The sequence below is a fragment of the Anabrus simplex genome, chromosome 4 (assembly GCF_040414725.1).
Source record: "Anabrus simplex isolate iqAnaSimp1 chromosome 4, ASM4041472v1, whole genome shotgun sequence".
Classification (NCBI taxonomy): Eukaryota; Metazoa; Arthropoda; class Insecta; order Orthoptera; family Tettigoniidae; genus Anabrus; species Anabrus simplex.
Genome location: NC_090268.1, coordinates 48631794 through 48651543, shown reverse-complemented (window position 1 = coordinate 48651543; position 19750 = coordinate 48631794). Strand labels below are relative to the sequence as shown.

Below are 19750 nucleotides of genomic sequence, written 5' to 3'. Positions count from 1 at the left end.
CAAGTCAAGTAAGTCATTGTTGTATAATGGAGAAAATAAATAAACGTCTATTGAATGTTAAATAAAATCGAGGAATGTTGTTTTCTAATAATACTTATTGACAATTTCAAGGCAGAAAGTGCAATATCAGTGATCAAATATTTTGACAGGTGGAATGTCTTGCAGAACTCGACGAAGTTTCGAGGTATCGTGCCTCTACTCCCGATTATCAAGCTTATGACTTTGATCCTTTTTAGCTTATATTGTTGTATTGATGGCGCCATTTGTCGTCTAATTATTGCAGGACAATCGCAGAACAGTCCAGCTGAACGAGAACCCGTTCACAAGAAGAAGCTATTGCCACGCCAGTAGATGACGATAAATGGCTGAGTGCGCCTAGTCTGTAGTATCCCGTGAGGAATTAAATTTATTTTGTAATTATGTGTGCCGGAAATTTATTCCCGAGCCACGTAAAGTTTTGACCTCAATCATTCCGAGTCCTTGAATGTTAATTTTATCGGTAATCTCAGAAAGAGCCGCTTGACGAACATTTCTGTCAGGTTGTGAGTTTCACAAATAGGAAAAGTCCTCTCAATTTTAATTACTGCGTTGATGGGGTGAAAGTTCCTTCTGGGGATCATTGTAAATACCTAGATCTTAATATAAGGAAAGATCTTCATTGGGGTAATCGCATAAATATGATTGTAATTAAAGGGTACAGATCTCTGCGCGGGGTTATGAGGGTGTACAGGGGCTGTAGTAAGGATGTAAAGGAGAGGGCATATAAGTCTTTGGTAAGACCCCAACTAGAGTATGGTTCCAGTGTATGGGACCCTCATCAGGATTACTTGATTCAAGAACTGGAAAAAATCCAAAGAAACGCAGCTAGATTTGTTCTGGGCGATTTCCGACAAAAGAGTAGCGTTACAAAAATGTTGCAAAGTTTGGGCTGGGTAGATTTCGGAGAAAGGAGACGAGTTGTTCGACGAAGTGGTATGTTCCGAGCTGTCAGTGGAGAGATGGCGTGGGAGGACATCAGTGGACGAATAAGTTTGTGTGGTGTCTTCAAAAGTAGGAAAGATCACAATATGAAGATAAAGTTGGAATTCAAGAGAACAAATTGAGGCAAATATTCGTTTATAGGAAGGGGAGTTAGGGATTGGAATAACTTACCAAGGGAGATGTTCAATAAATATTTCTTTGCAATCATTTAAAAAAGGCTAGGATAACAACGGGTAGGGAATCTGCCACCTGGGCGACTGCCCTAAATGCAGATCAGTAGTGATTGATTTGATTTGATTTGATTTGATTTGATTTGATTTGATTTGATTTGATTTGATTTGATTTGATTTGATTTGATTTGATTTGATTTGATTTGATTTGATTTGATTTGATTTGATTTGATTTGATTTGATTTGATTTGATTTGATTTGATTTGATTTGATTTGATTTGATTTGATTTGATTTGATTTGATTTGATTTGATTTGATTTGATTTGATTTGATTTGATTTGATTTGATTTGATTTGATTTGATTTGATTTGATTTGATTTGATTTGATTTTTGTCTTTGTACAGGTCTTCGTGCTGGTCTCACAAACATCGTCGTTCCCTATACAGCTCAACGAAGTTAACGTTGGTGTCATTACCCTACTTTGGAGCCATAATTACGTGAACAGCCTACAAATAATTTAAAAAGTAAAGTATACAAATTATCAAGACCACGCAGGCGGCTGAACTTCTCGGTTGACACAAACGAACTAACAAAATAAATATGCAACTACTGGCCTGTCACGTTCCCACGGCGCCAACTGTCCCGACAATACTGAGCTCCGTGTGCTTGGGGTTTCTGCTGGGCCCAGTTGGTTGTCCTCAGTCTACTCCTGGAGACGATCGATTGTCTGGGGAAATTGTAAGGGCAATTGTCCAGACAACTGGACCGAAGTGTTTACACGTAGCCTATAATTGTAAGTGAGTCAACTGTCTTCTGACAATTGTCTCATCAACTGGCATCGTGTAAACTAGGCATAAGACTAGTGATCAGAGTTAGCCAAATCGCTCACCACATTTTCCAACAGTCTTGTAACTATCAGTAGAAGATTATGATGATTGAGTTGACATTGTAACCAACACACTTCAAAAGTTGAGTAGAAAATCGCCCATGAATAATATTGATGAGTATTTTTATCCAGTATCTGTTTATCAACGCAGTCGGACGCTTTGACTGAATGGTTAGTGAACTGACCTTCGGTTCAGAGGGCCCTGGATTTGATTCCCGGCTCGGGGTCTGGGTGTTAGTGTTTATACATATCTGCAAATGCATACAACACCTCACACGACAAACCGGCCAGGTAATGACTTTGATGCACCATGTAAGTGGTTGCATGTGGTAACATTTTCGGCGAAAATGAAAGATTCTTTGTGGCCATACAAGACTAAATGATAGTCACAAAAATCTACCGAAAGTTCATCAAAGGCCAAGATCTACCAAGCGACTTCAGTAAAATGTGTAACGAGGGTGGAGCAAACATAGAGCCCCTGCTGAGTGATGATGATGATGATGATGATGATGATGATGATAATGATAATGATGAAATGAAATGGCGTATGGCTTTTAGTGCCGGGAGTGTCCGAGGACAAGTTCGGCTCGCCAGGTTAATGTCTTTTTGATTTGACTCCCGTAGGCGACCTGCGTGTCGTGATGAGGATGAAATGGTGATGAAGACGACACATACACCCAGCCAAGACGACATATACACCCAGCCCCCGTGCCAGCAAAATTAACCAATTAAGGTTAAAATTCCCGACCCTGTAGGGAATCGAAACCGGGACCCCTGTGACCAAAGGCCAGCACGCCAACCATTTATCCATGGAGCCGGACATGATGATGATGATGATGATGATGATGATTGTTTAAATGGGACTAACATCTAGGCCATCGGCCCGTAATGGTACGAGGTGAAAGAAATGAAAATTACAAAACTTCGAAACGAATCCACCGACTAGTATCTAAAACGAATAATGATGAAAAAATTATCGTGAAACAAAAAAATAAGTGGATCCACTTCACAATGCCTTACTTACTAGGATGATACTTATTATCCAAAGGGGTCCAAAATGCATATTACAGGCCCCTCATAACGGTACTAATCACAGGTGATGTAGATCCGTGGTATGTCACGTCACACACAATGGCACTACTCACAGGTAACACAAACCCATGGTACTACGCGCACAAGGGTACTACTCACAAGCAACGCAGACCCATGGTGTTTCGCACATAGTGGGACTAATCTCAGGCCACCTATACTCATGGTGTTGCTCACATGGTAGTACTAAGCATAGGCAATGTAGACCCACGGCATATCAGATATTATGGAAACCCCACAGGCAACACAAACCCATGGTGTTCTTCACATAATGGTACCAAGCACGGACGCCAGCCAAATCCGTGGTGTTTCTCATAACGTGTTCCTACTAATAGGTAACGCAGACCCATTCTGAACACAGTGGAACCGACCGGTGGAATGTACACGATGACTCTTATCACAAACAACGTCCAGACGCGTGATGTTCCTCGCATAATGGTACTGTTCCCATGTAACGTAGACCCACGGTTTTCCTCGCAAGGTGGTACTAGTCGTAAGTAACATAATGGTACTAATCACAAGTAGTCTCATGATTCTAATTTCATCATTCCTTGGTCGCCCCGTTTAGTCGCTTCTTACGACAGGCCCAGATGATACAGCGACATGACAACGCTATCAAAGTCATTCATCAGCGAATATGTTGGCGCAAAATTTTGACTATGTACCCTACAATAGACACCATAGATAATAACCGTTTACCGAGCTCGATAGCTGCAGTCGCTTAAGTACTGCCAGTATCCAGTATTCGGGAGATAGTGGGTTTGAACCCCACTGTCGGCAGCCATGAAGACGGTTTTCCGTGGATTCCCATTTTCACACTACGCAAATGCTGGGGCTGTGCCTTAATTAAGACCACGGACGCTTCTTTCCCACTCGTAGTCCTTTCCTGTCCCATCGTCGCCATAAGACCTATCTGTGTCGGTACAACCTAAAGCAACGTGCAAAAAAAAAAAAAAACAACCACAGAGATGAAAAGTGTACTGTAACAGTGTAACAGGGAACCGCTGATTGTTAGAACGAGTCACAATCAACCTGACATTGTGCTGACAGAAAATGCATCAAAGGTCACATATCTGATCGACATTACCGTCTCAACGCCTGACAAGTTCCAGAAGAAGATCAGAGACAATGTTCACAAGTACCTGCCTGTAGAAAATAAGAGATTTGGCGTCAGAATAGAGAAGTCATTGTTCCAGTGGTAATGAAGGCACTAAGAGGATGCACTTCACAAACTGAAATATAACAAGATAATCTTTATTGAACTGCAGAAGACAGTGGTTTTAAAAACCTGCAGCAATTGGAAGGATTCTTAAATGAAGACAACTAATAGTCTTTACTATGCTTTGATGATAATACCGCTTAATGTAATTGAACACTGGAAAAAAACAGAAAAAACCTGGAGAAAAAGTTCAAATTGACAATAGTCAAGAACTATGGACTGCATGCGTTTTCTCGTGTATATATCTTTGAAGAGCTTACAAAACATACGCCGACTGCTGTCTCTTTCGATACTGAAGAGGCAGTCCGTATCTGAGCCTCTGATTGTTATATGCTTGGGGATAAATCATGGTGACCACGCCTTACCTCCCTACTAATCTCCAGCGGCAAGCCGCTGTCTATTGGCGGCTTATAGGATTTACTACGTTTATAGTAGTCGGAGTTGACAAATCGTCTACTGCACTCCAGACGAAGATAAGGTAAAGACTGAAGAGAGAGAAAGAAACTGATTTGGCAACCTCTCCGCACCAAACAAGGATCACTTAGAACTCGTTAACTCAGCAGGGTGCAGGGAGGGATTGACTGCTGGCTTCCAGCTCGCTTCCAGGTTGTGAGGCCACCATGTTTTGTCCACAAGTATACCAGGCGTTATTGGGGCTGCAAAGCACAACGCTTTACAAACGTTGCTATGAACCTTCTTCATAAGACACCTGTTCTTAGCCTGAGTGAACAACATTTTCAAAGCATTGACGTGTATAATGGTACTCACTGTGGTTGCTACGGAGAGTAGTACTGCTATCTTCAACATGCTGGTGTACACTGAGGACGGTCCTGGAATCCAACGGGCTTTTATCCCCGCTTGTCACCTGACCATCATTAGTTGTCACCTGGCGTGACATAACAGGACACTGCAATTAACCTGCCACTTCCCTTCATATCAAGACAAAGATTGTATTCACGTCAAGTAACGTAACTACTAGCGTTAGCCGTCACGTGTGACAGAACGTGAGCAAGTACAGGCAATGGGACACTTTTTAAGAAACAGCAGGAACTTCCGTCTTCTTATAGCGGTGAAATCCCTCAGTTATTGGCCCAACGGCGGAATAAATTTTACTATCCAAAACTTACATTTAAAAAATTCAACTTCCGAAAAGTTTAAGGATATTTAAGAGCCCTGTCGTAGTCTTCTGTCTGATGCTGCTTCATATAAGATAACTTGGAACATCTCAATTTACTTCCTGCAACAAACAAGGTGAAAAAAATCTACTCACGAAACTAATAAAATAGCTTTGGAATATCCACCTTTTATTTTCATTACGTCAAGCAGCCAAAGTAATAAAAATATCTCATCTGTGTTAACGATGAATATCCGCTTCAGCGTGCTTTTTTTTTTTTTTCGCCATGAGGAAGGGAGTGAATTGGCTGTTATGAGAGGAATCACTAAAGAGTTTACAGCACATTTCCGTTTGTGAACCATGAATCCTGTCTTGAATAAAGCTATAATTTTAAAATTGCACCTGTGTCAGAGATGGTACGTTTTTTAATACATGTCATTATCTAGTCTATTAGGGAGCCATGTTACCGTAAACTCACTATTTGTCACGGCAGGAAGCCATAAGCTTATGAAACAACCAAGTTCCCATTTTGAGAACCACTAACAGTAGAATGTATGTCTCATCCTTCCCCTCACTTCCACCCACAATGATTCCAGCCCTCATGGAACCTGGACTACCAAGCGATCACTGTTCAGCCACGATGCCTGCAGATGACGAGGTGACGTGTGGTCAGCGAGACGAGTCTTCTCTGTCGTTATTCTTGGCTTTCTAAACCGGGACCACTATCTCACTGTCAGTAGCTCCAGAAAAGCTATCACGTGAACTGAATGGATCTAGAACTAACCCTCAGATCCAGGTAAAAATTCCTAAGCCGGCCGAGAATCAAACCAGGGGCCTCCAGGTAATATTCTTTCTTTTTTATGCAATTTCCTTTACTTCGCACCGACACTGATACGTCTTATGACGAAGATGGGATAGAAAAGGCCTAGGAGTGGTAAAGAAGCAGCCGTGACCTTAATTAAGGTACAGCCCCTGGTATTAAAATGGGAAACCACGGAATTCCATCTTCAGGCATGCAATGGGGTTAGAAGCCTCTATCTCTCGGATGCAAGCTCATCGCTGCGTGCCCCTAACCGCACGGCCAACTCGCTAAGTAAGAAGAAGAAGAAGAAGCTGAAATCTGTCAAAACATGATTGTCAATGGGGTGAATAGTAAGTGAAGAATTACCTTATACACGACTTTCTTTGTATATTTACTTTTTTGGCACTATTGCAATTTTAAGGGTGTCAGAATATCGCACCTTAACAAAGCAATATATAACTGGCCATGGCTGAAAACTGGCTAAGGTAAATAGAGATCTACACGTACCAGTATTTCCCTCTAAGCTTTATTGATCGTGTTACAAAATCTCAAGCGAATTGGATATCGGAAATGTATTTATTTATTTATTTATCTATCTATCTATCTATTTATCTATTTATTTATTTATTTATTTATTTATTTATTTATTTATTTATTTATCCTCCAGGGTTGGTTTTTCCCTCGGGCTCAGCGAGGAATCCCACCTCTACCGCCTCAAGGGCAATGTCCTGGAGCGTGAGACTTTGGCTTGGGGATACAACTGGTAAGGAGGACATTACCTCGCTCGGACGGTCTCACCTGCTATGCTAAACAGGGCCCTTGTGGGGGGATGGGAAGGGATAGACAAGGAAGAGGAAGGAAGCTGCCGTTATGTACCATCCTGGCATTTTCCTGGAGGAGAAGTGGGAAACCACGGAAAACAACTTCGAGGATGGCTGAGGTTTGATTTAAACCTCCCCCCTCCCATCTACTCAGTAAACCTCCTGAGGCTGAGTGGACCCTGTTCCAGCTATCGCACCACTTTTCAAATTACGTGCCAGAGTCGGGAATCGAACCCGAGCCTCCAGAGGTGGCAGCTAATCATACTAAGCACTACATCATAGAGACGAACGTTCAGATATCTAAGGAGCATAATTATGGTTCCAATTTTTAGAATAAGAATATGTAGAGACAAACCACTTAATTCCAAAACATTCTGCAAGAAATTGAAGTAACCAGATTTCACCTTCAGTAATTTTGCCTGACTGGGATAATGATAAGGATTTCATTATAGGTGACCTGTCGTATCAACAGCCAACTAGAGTATGAAAGTCTTATGTCTCTGGACTATGAATATGACGGTCATGTTGAACTTCAGTGCATAAGGCAATTGTTCATTGATTTCATTCATATCATTCATGTTTAAGAATGAGACTAACCACGCTGTTGATTAGGGCAATGGATGTACATGCCATTTACTGCTTAACGGCACCGTTGATGCAGAACATTATAGTGTTATCGAATATGATGTTAATTCGGAGAGTAATGCTACTGTAAATAAACGAGTTCGAAGAAGAACCATTGACCGGTCGAGGAATGCTGAGTTGGGCCCGCAGTCAGTAATGTCCAGTTGAGTCGGTTGAGTTAGGCCCATGATCAGCCCGGAGTAAGGATCGAATTGGCCCCATAGTGTGCCCGTCGTAGTCAGTCTGCGAACACGAGACACCCCAGGGGTGCTCAGTCCGGTGGCTGTAGGCTTATAAAATAAATGAATGTGGCAGGATTATCATAGGGTTCATCAAATAAGCACGTTCCAGGTATAGAACATATATGACACTTTTATTTAATTAAATGCAATATTGGCCATCCTGAAATCTGTGATTATGATTATGATCGTTACGTTATGGAATTTAATATGGCTCTTGATGTAACAAACCTAAGCACAATCAAATGGGATGGTACACGACAGTTATTTCCCTGACATTCTAACAGAGTATTTACATTGTGAAAAATTTTTTTTTGTCTTTAAAGTTATTAAGTTATTTGTTTAAAGTTGAATTAAAAATTTTCATTCAGAAAAATGAGGTCTGGGCCAAGCCTTCATCGATAATCTGGAAAAAATGCAGTAATTGTAAGAACGAGTATAATAAAGAAATATCCAAGATTCAAAAAGTTAACATTCATGGCAAAAATAAAATTTACAGTCGTCGTCTTAACAATAAAATGAAAAGTTGAATTTGCCTTGGTTTTCTCTAAGTTAATCCGAGACGTCGGATATACCTGTTCACGTCGTCTCACATCTCTTTCCGTGAGAATTTATACTGAACGTTAAGTATTTGACCAATAATTAAACAAAATAAAACGCCTCCTGGGCTTGCAAACGTAAATAAATGGGGAGAATACCATCCATGTGGAGATCCTGTCCACTATCAATCGATAATATCAGTGTCACATATTTCAGAACAGAACACATAAAAAAATAATCCTCTAAATACTAACAAATTGCTACTTCTACAGCTAACTACGGAAATTGTCAAGAAGACTGTAAGTACCAAGAAGAAAATATCTACACTATGTACATGTCGACGAGTGTCGATCAACCGTATTACTCTCCTGTTAACGAATTTATTGAGTTACAGCAAGATTGAGTTATCACATGAGAGCGAAAAATTGCATCAACGAATGAGCTGATATAGTCACGAATCAGATATTATTTAGATATTTCGTCGAAGACCTGTTCTTTAGACCTAAGGCCTTCTCGAACATTCATCTGTACCTTGAGCTTGAAATGACTGGATTACTTGAGAAAAGTTGGGATATTCCCACGAATTAAAAAGTACATCGATTAACATGGACTTTCATTTTCTTCATCTGAAGACACCAATATTAGACTACACTGCATTTATCGCGAATAATCCATTAACATGTGAAAAGCTCAGTTTCACGAAGATTTGTGCCATGCACAATTATTCCATATACTCTACACGTACAGTGTACCACAATGACGACCCTAACTTGTCGCATCCTAATCTCAAATATGTGTAGCCGTGAAATATCAGGACCTACCATCGTCCTACAAATACATAATATCCACTTAAGAGTGTCTCGATGATTAATTACTCCAACTAATTATCACATGCTCCCAATGCACATGTTCACATTAAATTCGTACATAGAATTCGGACTCAATATCCCGATGACACGTTGTCTCAGACACGAGGTACAAGTAGAAGTTCCAATACAAGGAAAATATAGAAAATGTGGACGAAATATCCTACCAGTAAATCTATCAGATATAAATTAATTCATATTCGTGACGAAATTTACTCAATAAGTAAAGATGGTGTCGATAACACATGGATAACTCTATCAGAACCCTCACTGTCAAATTCATGGCCACATGGTCATTAAGTAATCACATGTGTCAGTTTTACGACGTATTCGAGCAAATAAACAACCATAAAATGTGTCAAAATAGCTTACTAAGAAGAAAGAAAGAATAGAACAAAACTACAGAGAACAGATATAAATGAGACGTAATCGACTTAACTTATAGAGAAATCTTCATGTCTGGAAGTCTGGGTTCTCAATCAGCCATGCCAGGATGAAAGAATCTGCATCCCGACGCCGCCAACGATGGTCAAAGGTTTAGAACTTCATGGTGAAGCACTGGTAATCCATGATGCGAAGTTCCATCCTCTTCTGGAAATATTCACGTCCACGTCTTCCGCGTCCACTCGTAAGAAAGCTGAAACTTACACAAAATGCTTTAGAGTAGGCTCCAAACACACACGTAACTGTATTTTGGAAATGACACGTACTTAAGGGATTAATATCTGCACATTCGACGTCTGATCACAGCACTGTTCTAAATTGTATCCAATTTTCAGACGTGTAGAGCACAGGAGTGAAGCCAGTATTCACGACGTTCCACGCTGAGCGACTGAAGGTGATAGTCCAAGACACGCCAGTGTGTGTGTGAGAATGAGTATTCGTATCACATGACTTAAATATCATGTCTGGTGCACATGCACGGAAGTAAAGTCAATTTAGGAACTAAATTCTTCTACTGTACGAATCTACAACTTCATCACCATTTTAGCCACAAGGTCGTGCAAATTATTTCAAAATTTCAGTTTTTAATTTATATCCTCTAAATGTGCTATTTTTTATCCAGTTTATTTTAATTTAGCCCTTGAGCCTTCCGTAATTATGCACGTCGCCACCAAAGATATTACAAATATGTCATTCATATCGTTCCTCGCAATTACAGGTGACACGCGCTGGCCTCCTTCTTTCACTCGCCAACCTTCATTTTTTTATTTTTATTCCGTTAGCCAGCCGGCCGCTCTCCGCACAAAAAAAACTCGCTCTCGCCCTTGTCCAAGGTCGCGCGCACCCCATCTCGCCGACAAGCGAACACAAGCCGCACCAACACCTGTTCACTCATTTGTGGCCTCACGGTCACATCCACCTCTTACTGGGACAAAAATTTTTAAACAAGGTTAAAAATTTTTTAGATCATGTTCATTCCTTAAAATGTGGTCCGTATGCCGTCTACTTCACTGTTTAATTTTCCATGGTATTTATAATTTCCAAGCATCTGTCAGTTGTCTGAACGGTAATCATTCTGCACGACATAAACTGGTATTTCTTCGACAGCCGACCTGGGTCTTTTCCTTTTTCTTTCTTCACTCTTCTGCTTTACGGTAGAGTCTTAGGTTCGAGGCATTGAAGATAAATTCTTGTCGTCCATCGAGACTTTGGACTCGGTAGGCGTTGTTGTTATACGACCTTATAACTTTAAATGGTCCAGTATACAAGTCAGCAAACTTGCCGTAAAACCGTTCTGTGGGGCTGGATACCATCGGTTTTCTCACTAAGACCAGTTCGTTCACTTGTAAAGGTCTGTGGAATCTTTTCCTCGCAACTCTGCGTAACCTGCGGTCAGCCTGTTTACGCAGGTGTTCTGCTGTTATTTCAATGCGCCTTGCTGGAGTCGGTTGTACGTCAGGCGGACATTGTACGATGTTTTCCCAAGGTCGAGAGGGAAACTGCCCGTGTTGAATAAGAATGGGTATCTGGCCTGTAGATTCATGAATGGTATTGTTATGGCAATCCATAAGAATAGGCAGTACTTTTATCCAGTTCCAGTGACATTGTCCAGAGTATATTCTGCAAAACTTAGCGATTTCGGGCATGACCCGCTCGGCTGGGTTACCGGCTGGATATCTGATTGAATTTAAGACGTGTTTGATATCAAGCTGTCTCATGGCTTGTTGGAATTCCTGAGATGTAAACTGAGGACCATGGTCCGATAATAAGAACTCTGGTTTGCCCATCGTAGGTATCACGTTACGTGTAATGCGTCTCAAAATTGACTTGGTATTACTCTTCTGTATGGCGAAAAGTGACAAGAATTTAGAAAAGACATCTATGGTCACTACTACATGTTTGTTCCCATGGGTAGACCTGGGAAGTGGTCCGAATAGGTCGATTGCGAATACCTTCCTAGGCTGTTCAGGCAATAACGGAATGGGATATTGTTTTAGCAGGCGGTTGTTCGGCTTTACACGTTGGCACGTGTCGCAGGTTCCGATTGTTACTCGTACCATCTCTCTCATCTTCGCCCATGTGAATGTTTCTTGTACAGCAGCCACCACCTTATCTGTCCCAGCATGACCTGTAGTTCGGTGTGTTAACCAAATAATTCCCTTCTGCAATTTTGCAGGAACCACAATCCTTAATTTTGTGTGGTCCGCGTCCACATATTTATGTAGCAGTTTATTGAACATCAGGTAGTGAGATGCTAACTTGTGGATAGCTTCATAGTCTAGATCACCAGCTACCAGCTTCCTTTCAAAGTAATCAATTAGTTTACGAGTAAAGGTGTCTCGTCTCTGCGCCTGTCGAAGATATCCGAGTCTTCTTAGTATTTCTTGATCTTCGTTTATTAGGTCTACATATTGTACAGAAGCGTTATTTTCTTCCGGATTCCGGCTCAGGGCGTCAGCTATGACATTATTTCGTCCATGACAGTGTTCGAATTCAATGTCGAATTGTTGGACAAAGAGAGACCACCGTGAAACACGTTCGTTCGCTATCGTGGTTTTTAACATGAACGTTAAAGCCTTATGGTCGGTTCTTAATATCACAGGGTATCCGAAAACAATTTTCTGCCAGTGTCGCATAGCACAAACTATGGACAGCATCTCTAGCTCAGTAGTGTTATAGTGCAGTTCATGGCTCCGTAGTTTTCTACTATAAAAAGCTAAGTACACTTTATTCGTAGGATTGGTAACATCTTCTTGGAAAAGAACAGCTCCTATTCCTATTGTGGATGCATCCGTCTGGATTATGAATTTAGAATCGAAATCTGGGTAACCCAATTTTATGCTTTCATTGAGTAAAGATTTTATTTTTCTAAAGGCCTCTTCACATTCGTGGTTCCAGCACCACCTGTTGTTTTTATGTAGCAGTTTTTGTAGTGGCGCTACTGTATCAGTATAGTTAGGACAATGTTCCGAAAAAAATCCACATAAGCCCAGGAATTGCCTTACATGTTTGACCCGTCGCGGCCGCGGAAAATTACTAATGGCCTGAATCTTCGCAGGATTAGGTCTTATCCCTGTACCGTCCACAACGTGACCTAAAAATAAGATCTCAGGTTGGCAAAAGTTAGACTTTTCCAAGTTGATTTTAAAACCAGCGTCTTGCAAGTTGACCAACAGTTTCTCCAACTGTTCCAGATGTTCTTCAATACTTTTACTTGGGAGAATGATATCATCCATGTACCTCACGGTCTGTTCTTTCACCTCATCTGTGAGATTTCTATCTAAGGCCCTCAGCAAAACACATCCTGATGTCTTGATTCCGAATGGAAGTCTGACGAAGACGTAGGTTTGCTGGTCAAAGAGGAAACCTGTTAATAGTTGTGATTTATCATCCAACACTATGTGATGGTATGAAGAAACTATATCAACTCCGGTCAGGTACGAACTACCCTTAAATCGTCGGATCAGGTCTTTCAGGGGCGTAGCTTGATTGTGTTCCGGTATGATACGGCCATTTAATAGACGCGCGTCGAGGCACAATCTCAAGGACCCGTTCGGTTTACGAACCACGGCCAGTGGATTAACGAATGGAGTGGTAGCCTTTCGAATAATTCCATTAGCTTCCATTTCTTGAATAATTTTCTTCACTTCCGTGAAGTACTTCTCAGCGATAGGATAAGGTTTACGTTTGTACGGTGTCCAGTCATTGATTAGGAGTGAGTACTTGAAATTTGGGATCTTTCCCGGCTTGTCACTGAAAACACTCTCATATTTTGTCAATAATTCGAGTAATTTTCCCTGATTTTCCTTGGAACATTTGGCTTCGCTCACCTTTCTCCTTACTAGGCTAACGAAATCCTCCTTCGTTTCTTCCTCGGCCATTTTCTCCGGTGAGGTAAAAATCCCTTGTTCTATTTCAGTGTTTTCCTCCTGAATTACCTCAGCAACTGAGCTAGCCGGGCTATCTTCGTCTTGATCCGCCTCTATCTCCCTGGCTTTCAGTACATCATGATGATCAGACAAAAGTGACGTTCGTTCCACTGTATTGGCGTTATATAGATAAATTTCATTTTTTTGCATGTTGATAACGGCATTGTACTCTTTCATAAAGTCAGCTCCCAATATAAGATTAAAATTAATCTTGTTCATGACAACAAATATGTGTGGAAATACAGTGTTACCTAGCTGGAGATCAATGTACACCTGTTCTTTGCACGTAGTGGTTTTGTCCGGAATTATTCCCTTCACTTTAACATTTGAGACCGGTATAGTGTGTATGGCATGTTTGTTTTTCAGTTCCTCACACAAAGCTTTAGAAATGATACTAATGGACGCGCCTGTGTCTACGAGAGAGTACACCCTAAGACCGTATAATCGGGTGACTATAATTGGTAGCCCTTTAGACTTATCAAGTTGACATGGTTGTTTTTCCTCGATTAGGTCTTCCGGTTTCACGAACCATGAATCTATTTGAGCAACTGTCCATTCCTTCATATAAGATAAATCGTTAAAGGAGAGTGAAAAAGTCGGTCTTAAATTGACGTTTTTTTTTCCTTGACACTCCGGCGCGTATTGTGGCGCGGAAGGATTTAGCTCCCTAGCCCCCAGCTGTTGATTCCTATGTCGTTGGAACTCTAGACTTTCGGCTCCTGTCACATCTGGATCAGTGTCTTGATTATGAATGGCGTCCTTCCATTTTGAGCCTTTTTCAGTTTCCTTCCTTAATTCTTCAATGTACCTCATGCTTTCTCGATGACGGTTCTCCATTTCATCTCTGAAATTCCGGTAGTTGCGATCTGAATAATATCTAGGTCTATCATAGGGCCTATTCCGTCTGTAGTCCTGTGGTCGGTCCCGTATCCTGTAATTTCCCCTTCTCCGGACGTTCTTCGGATCTTCCATCCTGTCCTCTCTGGGTCTCGCTCTTCTCTCTTCCCATCGGCGGTCGTACGCTCTGGGATGGTTTTTGTACTCTTTAGGTCCACTCTGATTTCCGTTTTCAGGCATTGGAGTCGAATTCCGGTTTTTCGGAGTGTCTATTACGTTGACCTGATAAGTATTACTTCTTTGAGTTTTCGGTACTGTTGAGACATTCATGGTGTGGTCGAGCTGTCTGAGGATGGCCTCAGCCTGCACGGCGGTCTGAACATTGGCAGCAATGAGTAAACGCTGTACTTCCACAGGAAACTGCTTTGTTATCGCTTGAACCAACTCATTTTCAGATGGTGGAGTGTCGAGGTCTTTCATTCGTCGTACTTGATTACAGAAGTAATTAGCGTACTGCGTCTGCCCATCTGTGGAATATTTTCGTGAATACAAATCCAACCGTAGTGCTTGTTGCACATCCGCTCCCCAGTATCTCTGTAGGAATAAGCGCTTGAAACCTTCATAGTCTTCAAACGTATAACGGAAAGCATGGTACCAGTTGAGCACGTCTCCCTCTAAAAATTTCTCCGCTGTTCGCAGATGTTTTTCAGTAGGGATCTTCTGTTCACGAATATATTCATCAAGGTCCCTAATGAAATTTTTAGGTGTGACCCCGTTTAAGTTGTTGAATTTTCTAGGCTTGTCCTCGCTCATTCGGATAAAATTAATGATTTGCGGTACGCTTTGTGCCGGTGTAGTATTTGGATTTACTGTGGGTTGTTCAATATGGGTAATATTCTGAGACGATTCAGCTACGGGCGATATTCCTTCTGTTACAGTAGATTTAGCCTGTACGACCTCTTCGACATTACTCTGTCGGTCCATTAATGATGTCACTAAGACTCTAGTGCTCCTATCCTGCAACTTCAAGAATCCTACTTCTTTTTCTAATTTTTGGAGGGCGTCCATATTTTCCTCCATCTTCTGTTTCCCGGACTTGACATCTCCGGCAAGATTAATAATTTGCTCGAGTATTTCCGACTTGTCTTTGTCAATCATGCTCTTGATATCATCGAACTGGAGTGAAATATCTTGTATCTCCATTTGGTTGACTGAGATACTGTCCTTTACAGAACGGAGATCATCGTCGACCTTCTCTTTTATTTTCTTTAAGTCTTCTGTGACCTCTCCTCTAAGATTTTTCACTTGTTCTGACATCTCTTCTTGTGCCGTAGAAATCTCTACCTTTATAACATCTATCTCCTTCCTCACGGATTCAATGTTATTTCTGACTAGGACTACGTCACTCTGAAGAGCGGTGACCTTCCCGGTGATAACCTTATTATCCTCTTTAATCTGGCTCGTCAAAGTAACAACTTGTTCCAGGGTTTTTTTCTGATTTTCCCTGCACTCTAACACGATATTGTCAATCCGACAACTAGTTTCCTCCAGTTTTGCATACAGTTCGTCACGACCCTTTTTCGCCTCTTCCTGTGCCTTCCTATTCTCTTCCTGTATCGCAGCACCCATAATGTTCATTTTTTGACTCAATCGTTCATTACTATCTTCCTGAATTTTCCTAAATTCCTCTTTATTCTCGTCCTGTATTTTCCTAAATTCCTCTTTATTCTCGTCCTGTATCCTTCTACTCTCTTCCTGTGCTCTCCTACTCTCTTCCTGTGCTCTCCTGTTCTCCTCTGTCATAGTTTCTAATAACTTCCTAATCTCCTCGAGATCCATTCTATTATTCATAAAGTGACCTGTGTAAGCAAACGCCGAAATGCAGAAACTTTCCCCCAGACATGTTGATTGTGATAAGGCAAATTCAAGTTTCATGAAGAAAATTCCTAACCCTCATTTTTCCATGTGAAACACATCATCATAAGTAAAATACTCCGAAAATTCCGCGTACTCTGTTAGAATTCTATCTAACTGGGATGGCATTAAATCTGAAATGAACCTGCCGAACCTTGAATAATTAATGATTTGAGCAAGTCAATTTAAACCACGTGGAGAAGCAATTAATCGAGTTCCACGATGGATTAAGCCACTTTTTAAGCCACAAATCGAGCCCCACGGAAGGGACTAGCCACTAAGATGTGCCCGTCGTAGTCAGTCTGCGAACACGAGACACCCCAGGGGTGCTCAGTCCGGTGGCTGTAGGCTTATAAAATAAATGAATGTGGCAGGATTATCATAGGGTTCATCAAATAAGCACGTTCCAGGTATAGAACATATATGACACTTTTATTTAATTAAATGCAATATTGGCCATCCTGAAATCTGTGATTATGATTATGATCGTTACGTTATGGAATTTAATATGGCTCTTGATGTAACAAACCTAGGCACAATCAAATGGGATGGTACACGACAGTTATTTCCCTGACATTCTAACAGAGTATTTACATTGTGAAAAATTTTTTTTGTCTTTAAAGTTATTAAGTTATTTGTTTAAAGTTGAATTAAAAATTTTCATTCAGAAAAATGAGGTCTGGGCCAAGCCTTCATCGATAATCTGGAAAAAATGCAGTAATTGTAAGAACGAGTATAATAAAGAAATATCCAAGATTCAAAAAGTTAACATTCATGGCAAAAATAAAATTTACAGTCGTCGTCTTAACAATAAAATGAAAAGTTGAATTTGCCTTGGTTTTCTCTAAGTTAATCCGAGACGTCGGATATACCTGTTCACGTCGTCTCACATCTCTTTCCGTGAGAATTTATACTGAACGTTAAGTATTTGACCAATAATTAAACAAAATAAAACGCCTCCTGGGCTTGCAAACGTAAATAAATGGGGAGAATACCATCCATGTGGAGATCCTGTCCACTATCAATCGATAATATCAGTGTCACATATTTCAGAACAGAACACATAAAAAAATAATCCTCTAAATACTAACAAATTACTACTTCTACAGCTAACTACGGAAATTGTCAAGAAGACTGTAAGTACCAAGAAGAAAATATCTACACTATGTACATGTCGACGAGTGTCGATCAACCGTATTACTCTCCTGTTAACGAATTTATTGAGTTACAGCAAGATTGAGTTATCACATGAGAGCGAAAAATTGCATCAACGAATGAGCTGATATAGTCACGAATCAGATATTATTTAGATATTTCGTCGAAGACCTGTTCTTTAGACCTAAGGCCTTCTCGAACATTCATCTGTACCTTGAGCTTGAAATGACTGGATTACTTGAGAAAAGTTGGGATATTCCCACGAATTAAAAAGTACATCGATTAACATGGACTTTCATTTTCTTCATCTGAAGACACCAATATTAGACTACACTGCATTTATCGCGAATAATCCATTAACATGTGAAAAGCTCAGTTTCACGAAGATTTGTGCCATGCACAATTATTCCATATACTCTACACGTACAGTGTACCACAATGACGACCCTAACTTGTCGCATCCTAATCTCAAATATGTGTAGCCGTGAAATATCAGGACCTACCATCGTCCTACAAATACATAATATCCACTTAAGAGTGTCTCGATGATTAATTACTCCAACTAATTATCACATGCTCCCAATGCACATGTTCACATTAAATTCGTACATAGAATTCGGACTCAATATCCCGATGACACGTTGTCTCAGACACGAGGTACAAGTAGAAGTTCCAATACAAGGAAAATATAGAAAATGTGGACGAAATATCCTACCAGTAAATCTATCAGATATAAATTAATTCATATTCGTGACGAAATTTACTCAATAAGTAAAGATGGTGTCGATAACACATGGATAACTCTATCAGAACCCTCACTGTCAAATTCATGGCCACATGGTCATTAAGTAATCACATGTGTCAGTTTTACGACGTATTCGAGCAAATAAACAACCATAAAATGTGTCAAAATAGCTTACTAAGAAGAAAGAAAGAATAGAACAAAACTACAGAGAACAGATATAAATGAGACGTAATCGACTTAACTTATAGAGAAATCTTCATGTCTGGAAGTCTGGGTTCTCAATCAGCCATGCCAGGATGAAAGAATCTGCATCCCGACGCCGCCAACGATGGTCAAAGGTTTAGAACTTCATGGTGAAGCACTGGTAATCCATGATGCGAAGTTCCATCCTCTTCTGGAAATATTCACGTCCACGTCTTCCGCGTCCACTCGTAAGAAAGCTGAAACTTACACAAAATGCTTTAGAGTAGGCTCCAAACACACACGTAACTGTATTTTGGAAATGACACGTACTTAAGGGATTAATATCTGCACATTCGACGTCTGATCACAGCACTGTTCTAAATTGTATCCAATTTTCAGACGTGTAGAGCACAGGAGTGAAGCCAGTATTCACGACGTTCCACGCTGAGCGACTGAAGGTGATAGTCCAAGACACGCCAGTGTGTGTGTGAGAATGAGTATTCGTATCACATGACTTAAATATCATGTCTGGTGCACATGCACGGAAGTAAAGTCAATTTAGGAACTAAATTCTTCTACTGTACGAATCTACAACTTCATCACCATTTTAGCCACAAGGTCGTGCAAATTATTTCAAAATTTCAGTTTTTAATTTATATCCTCTAAATGTGCTATTTTTTATCCAGTTTATTTTAATTTAGCCCTTGAGCCTTCCGTAATTATGCACGTCGCCACCAAAGATATTACAAATATGTCATTCATATCGTTCCTCGCAATTACAGGTGACACGCGCTGGCCTCCTTCTTTCACTCGCCAACCTTCATTTTTTTATTTTTATTCCGTTAGCCAGCCGGCCGCTCTCCGCACAAAAAAAACTCGCTCTCGCCCTTGTCCAAGGTCGCGCGCACCCCATCTCGCCGACAAGCGAACACAAGCCGCACCAACACCTGTTCACTCATTTGTGGCCTCACGGTCACAATAGAATTTCCTCCAGTAGTCACACCTTTTGGAAATCCGTTAAAATATACAGTTAATAAGTATTAAATGTGGTGTAGAGTCCGTACTCTTCATAAACATCTTTATCCTTGGCTCTGGAGGCCCTCGAATTAACTGTATTTCTAACAGGGTCTCTGTATCTTGAGTCTGGTTACAATGGAGTGACAGTTGCCAGTACATTATTTTTTATCGCTCT

The 19750-nt window shown here is 40.7% G+C and overlaps 2 protein-coding genes across 2 annotated transcripts in view; one reads left to right on the top strand and one right to left on the bottom strand.

Annotated features, from left to right (window-relative positions):
* LOC136872381 (general odorant-binding protein 67) overlaps positions 1-5153 on the bottom strand; it is a 38042-nt gene extending 32889 nt beyond the window's left edge. The window contains exon 1 of the mRNA XM_067146191.2: positions 5114-5153. Coding sequence (XP_067002292.1) covers positions 5114-5152 — 39 coding nt within the window. The 5' untranslated portion in view covers position 5153. The remainder of the gene's footprint in view (positions 1-5113) is intronic.
* The window catches only part of LOC136872151 (cell adhesion molecule Dscam1), a 476843-nt gene that overhangs the window by 133464 nt on the left and 323629 nt on the right, over positions 1-19750 (top strand). The window lies entirely within an intron of this gene.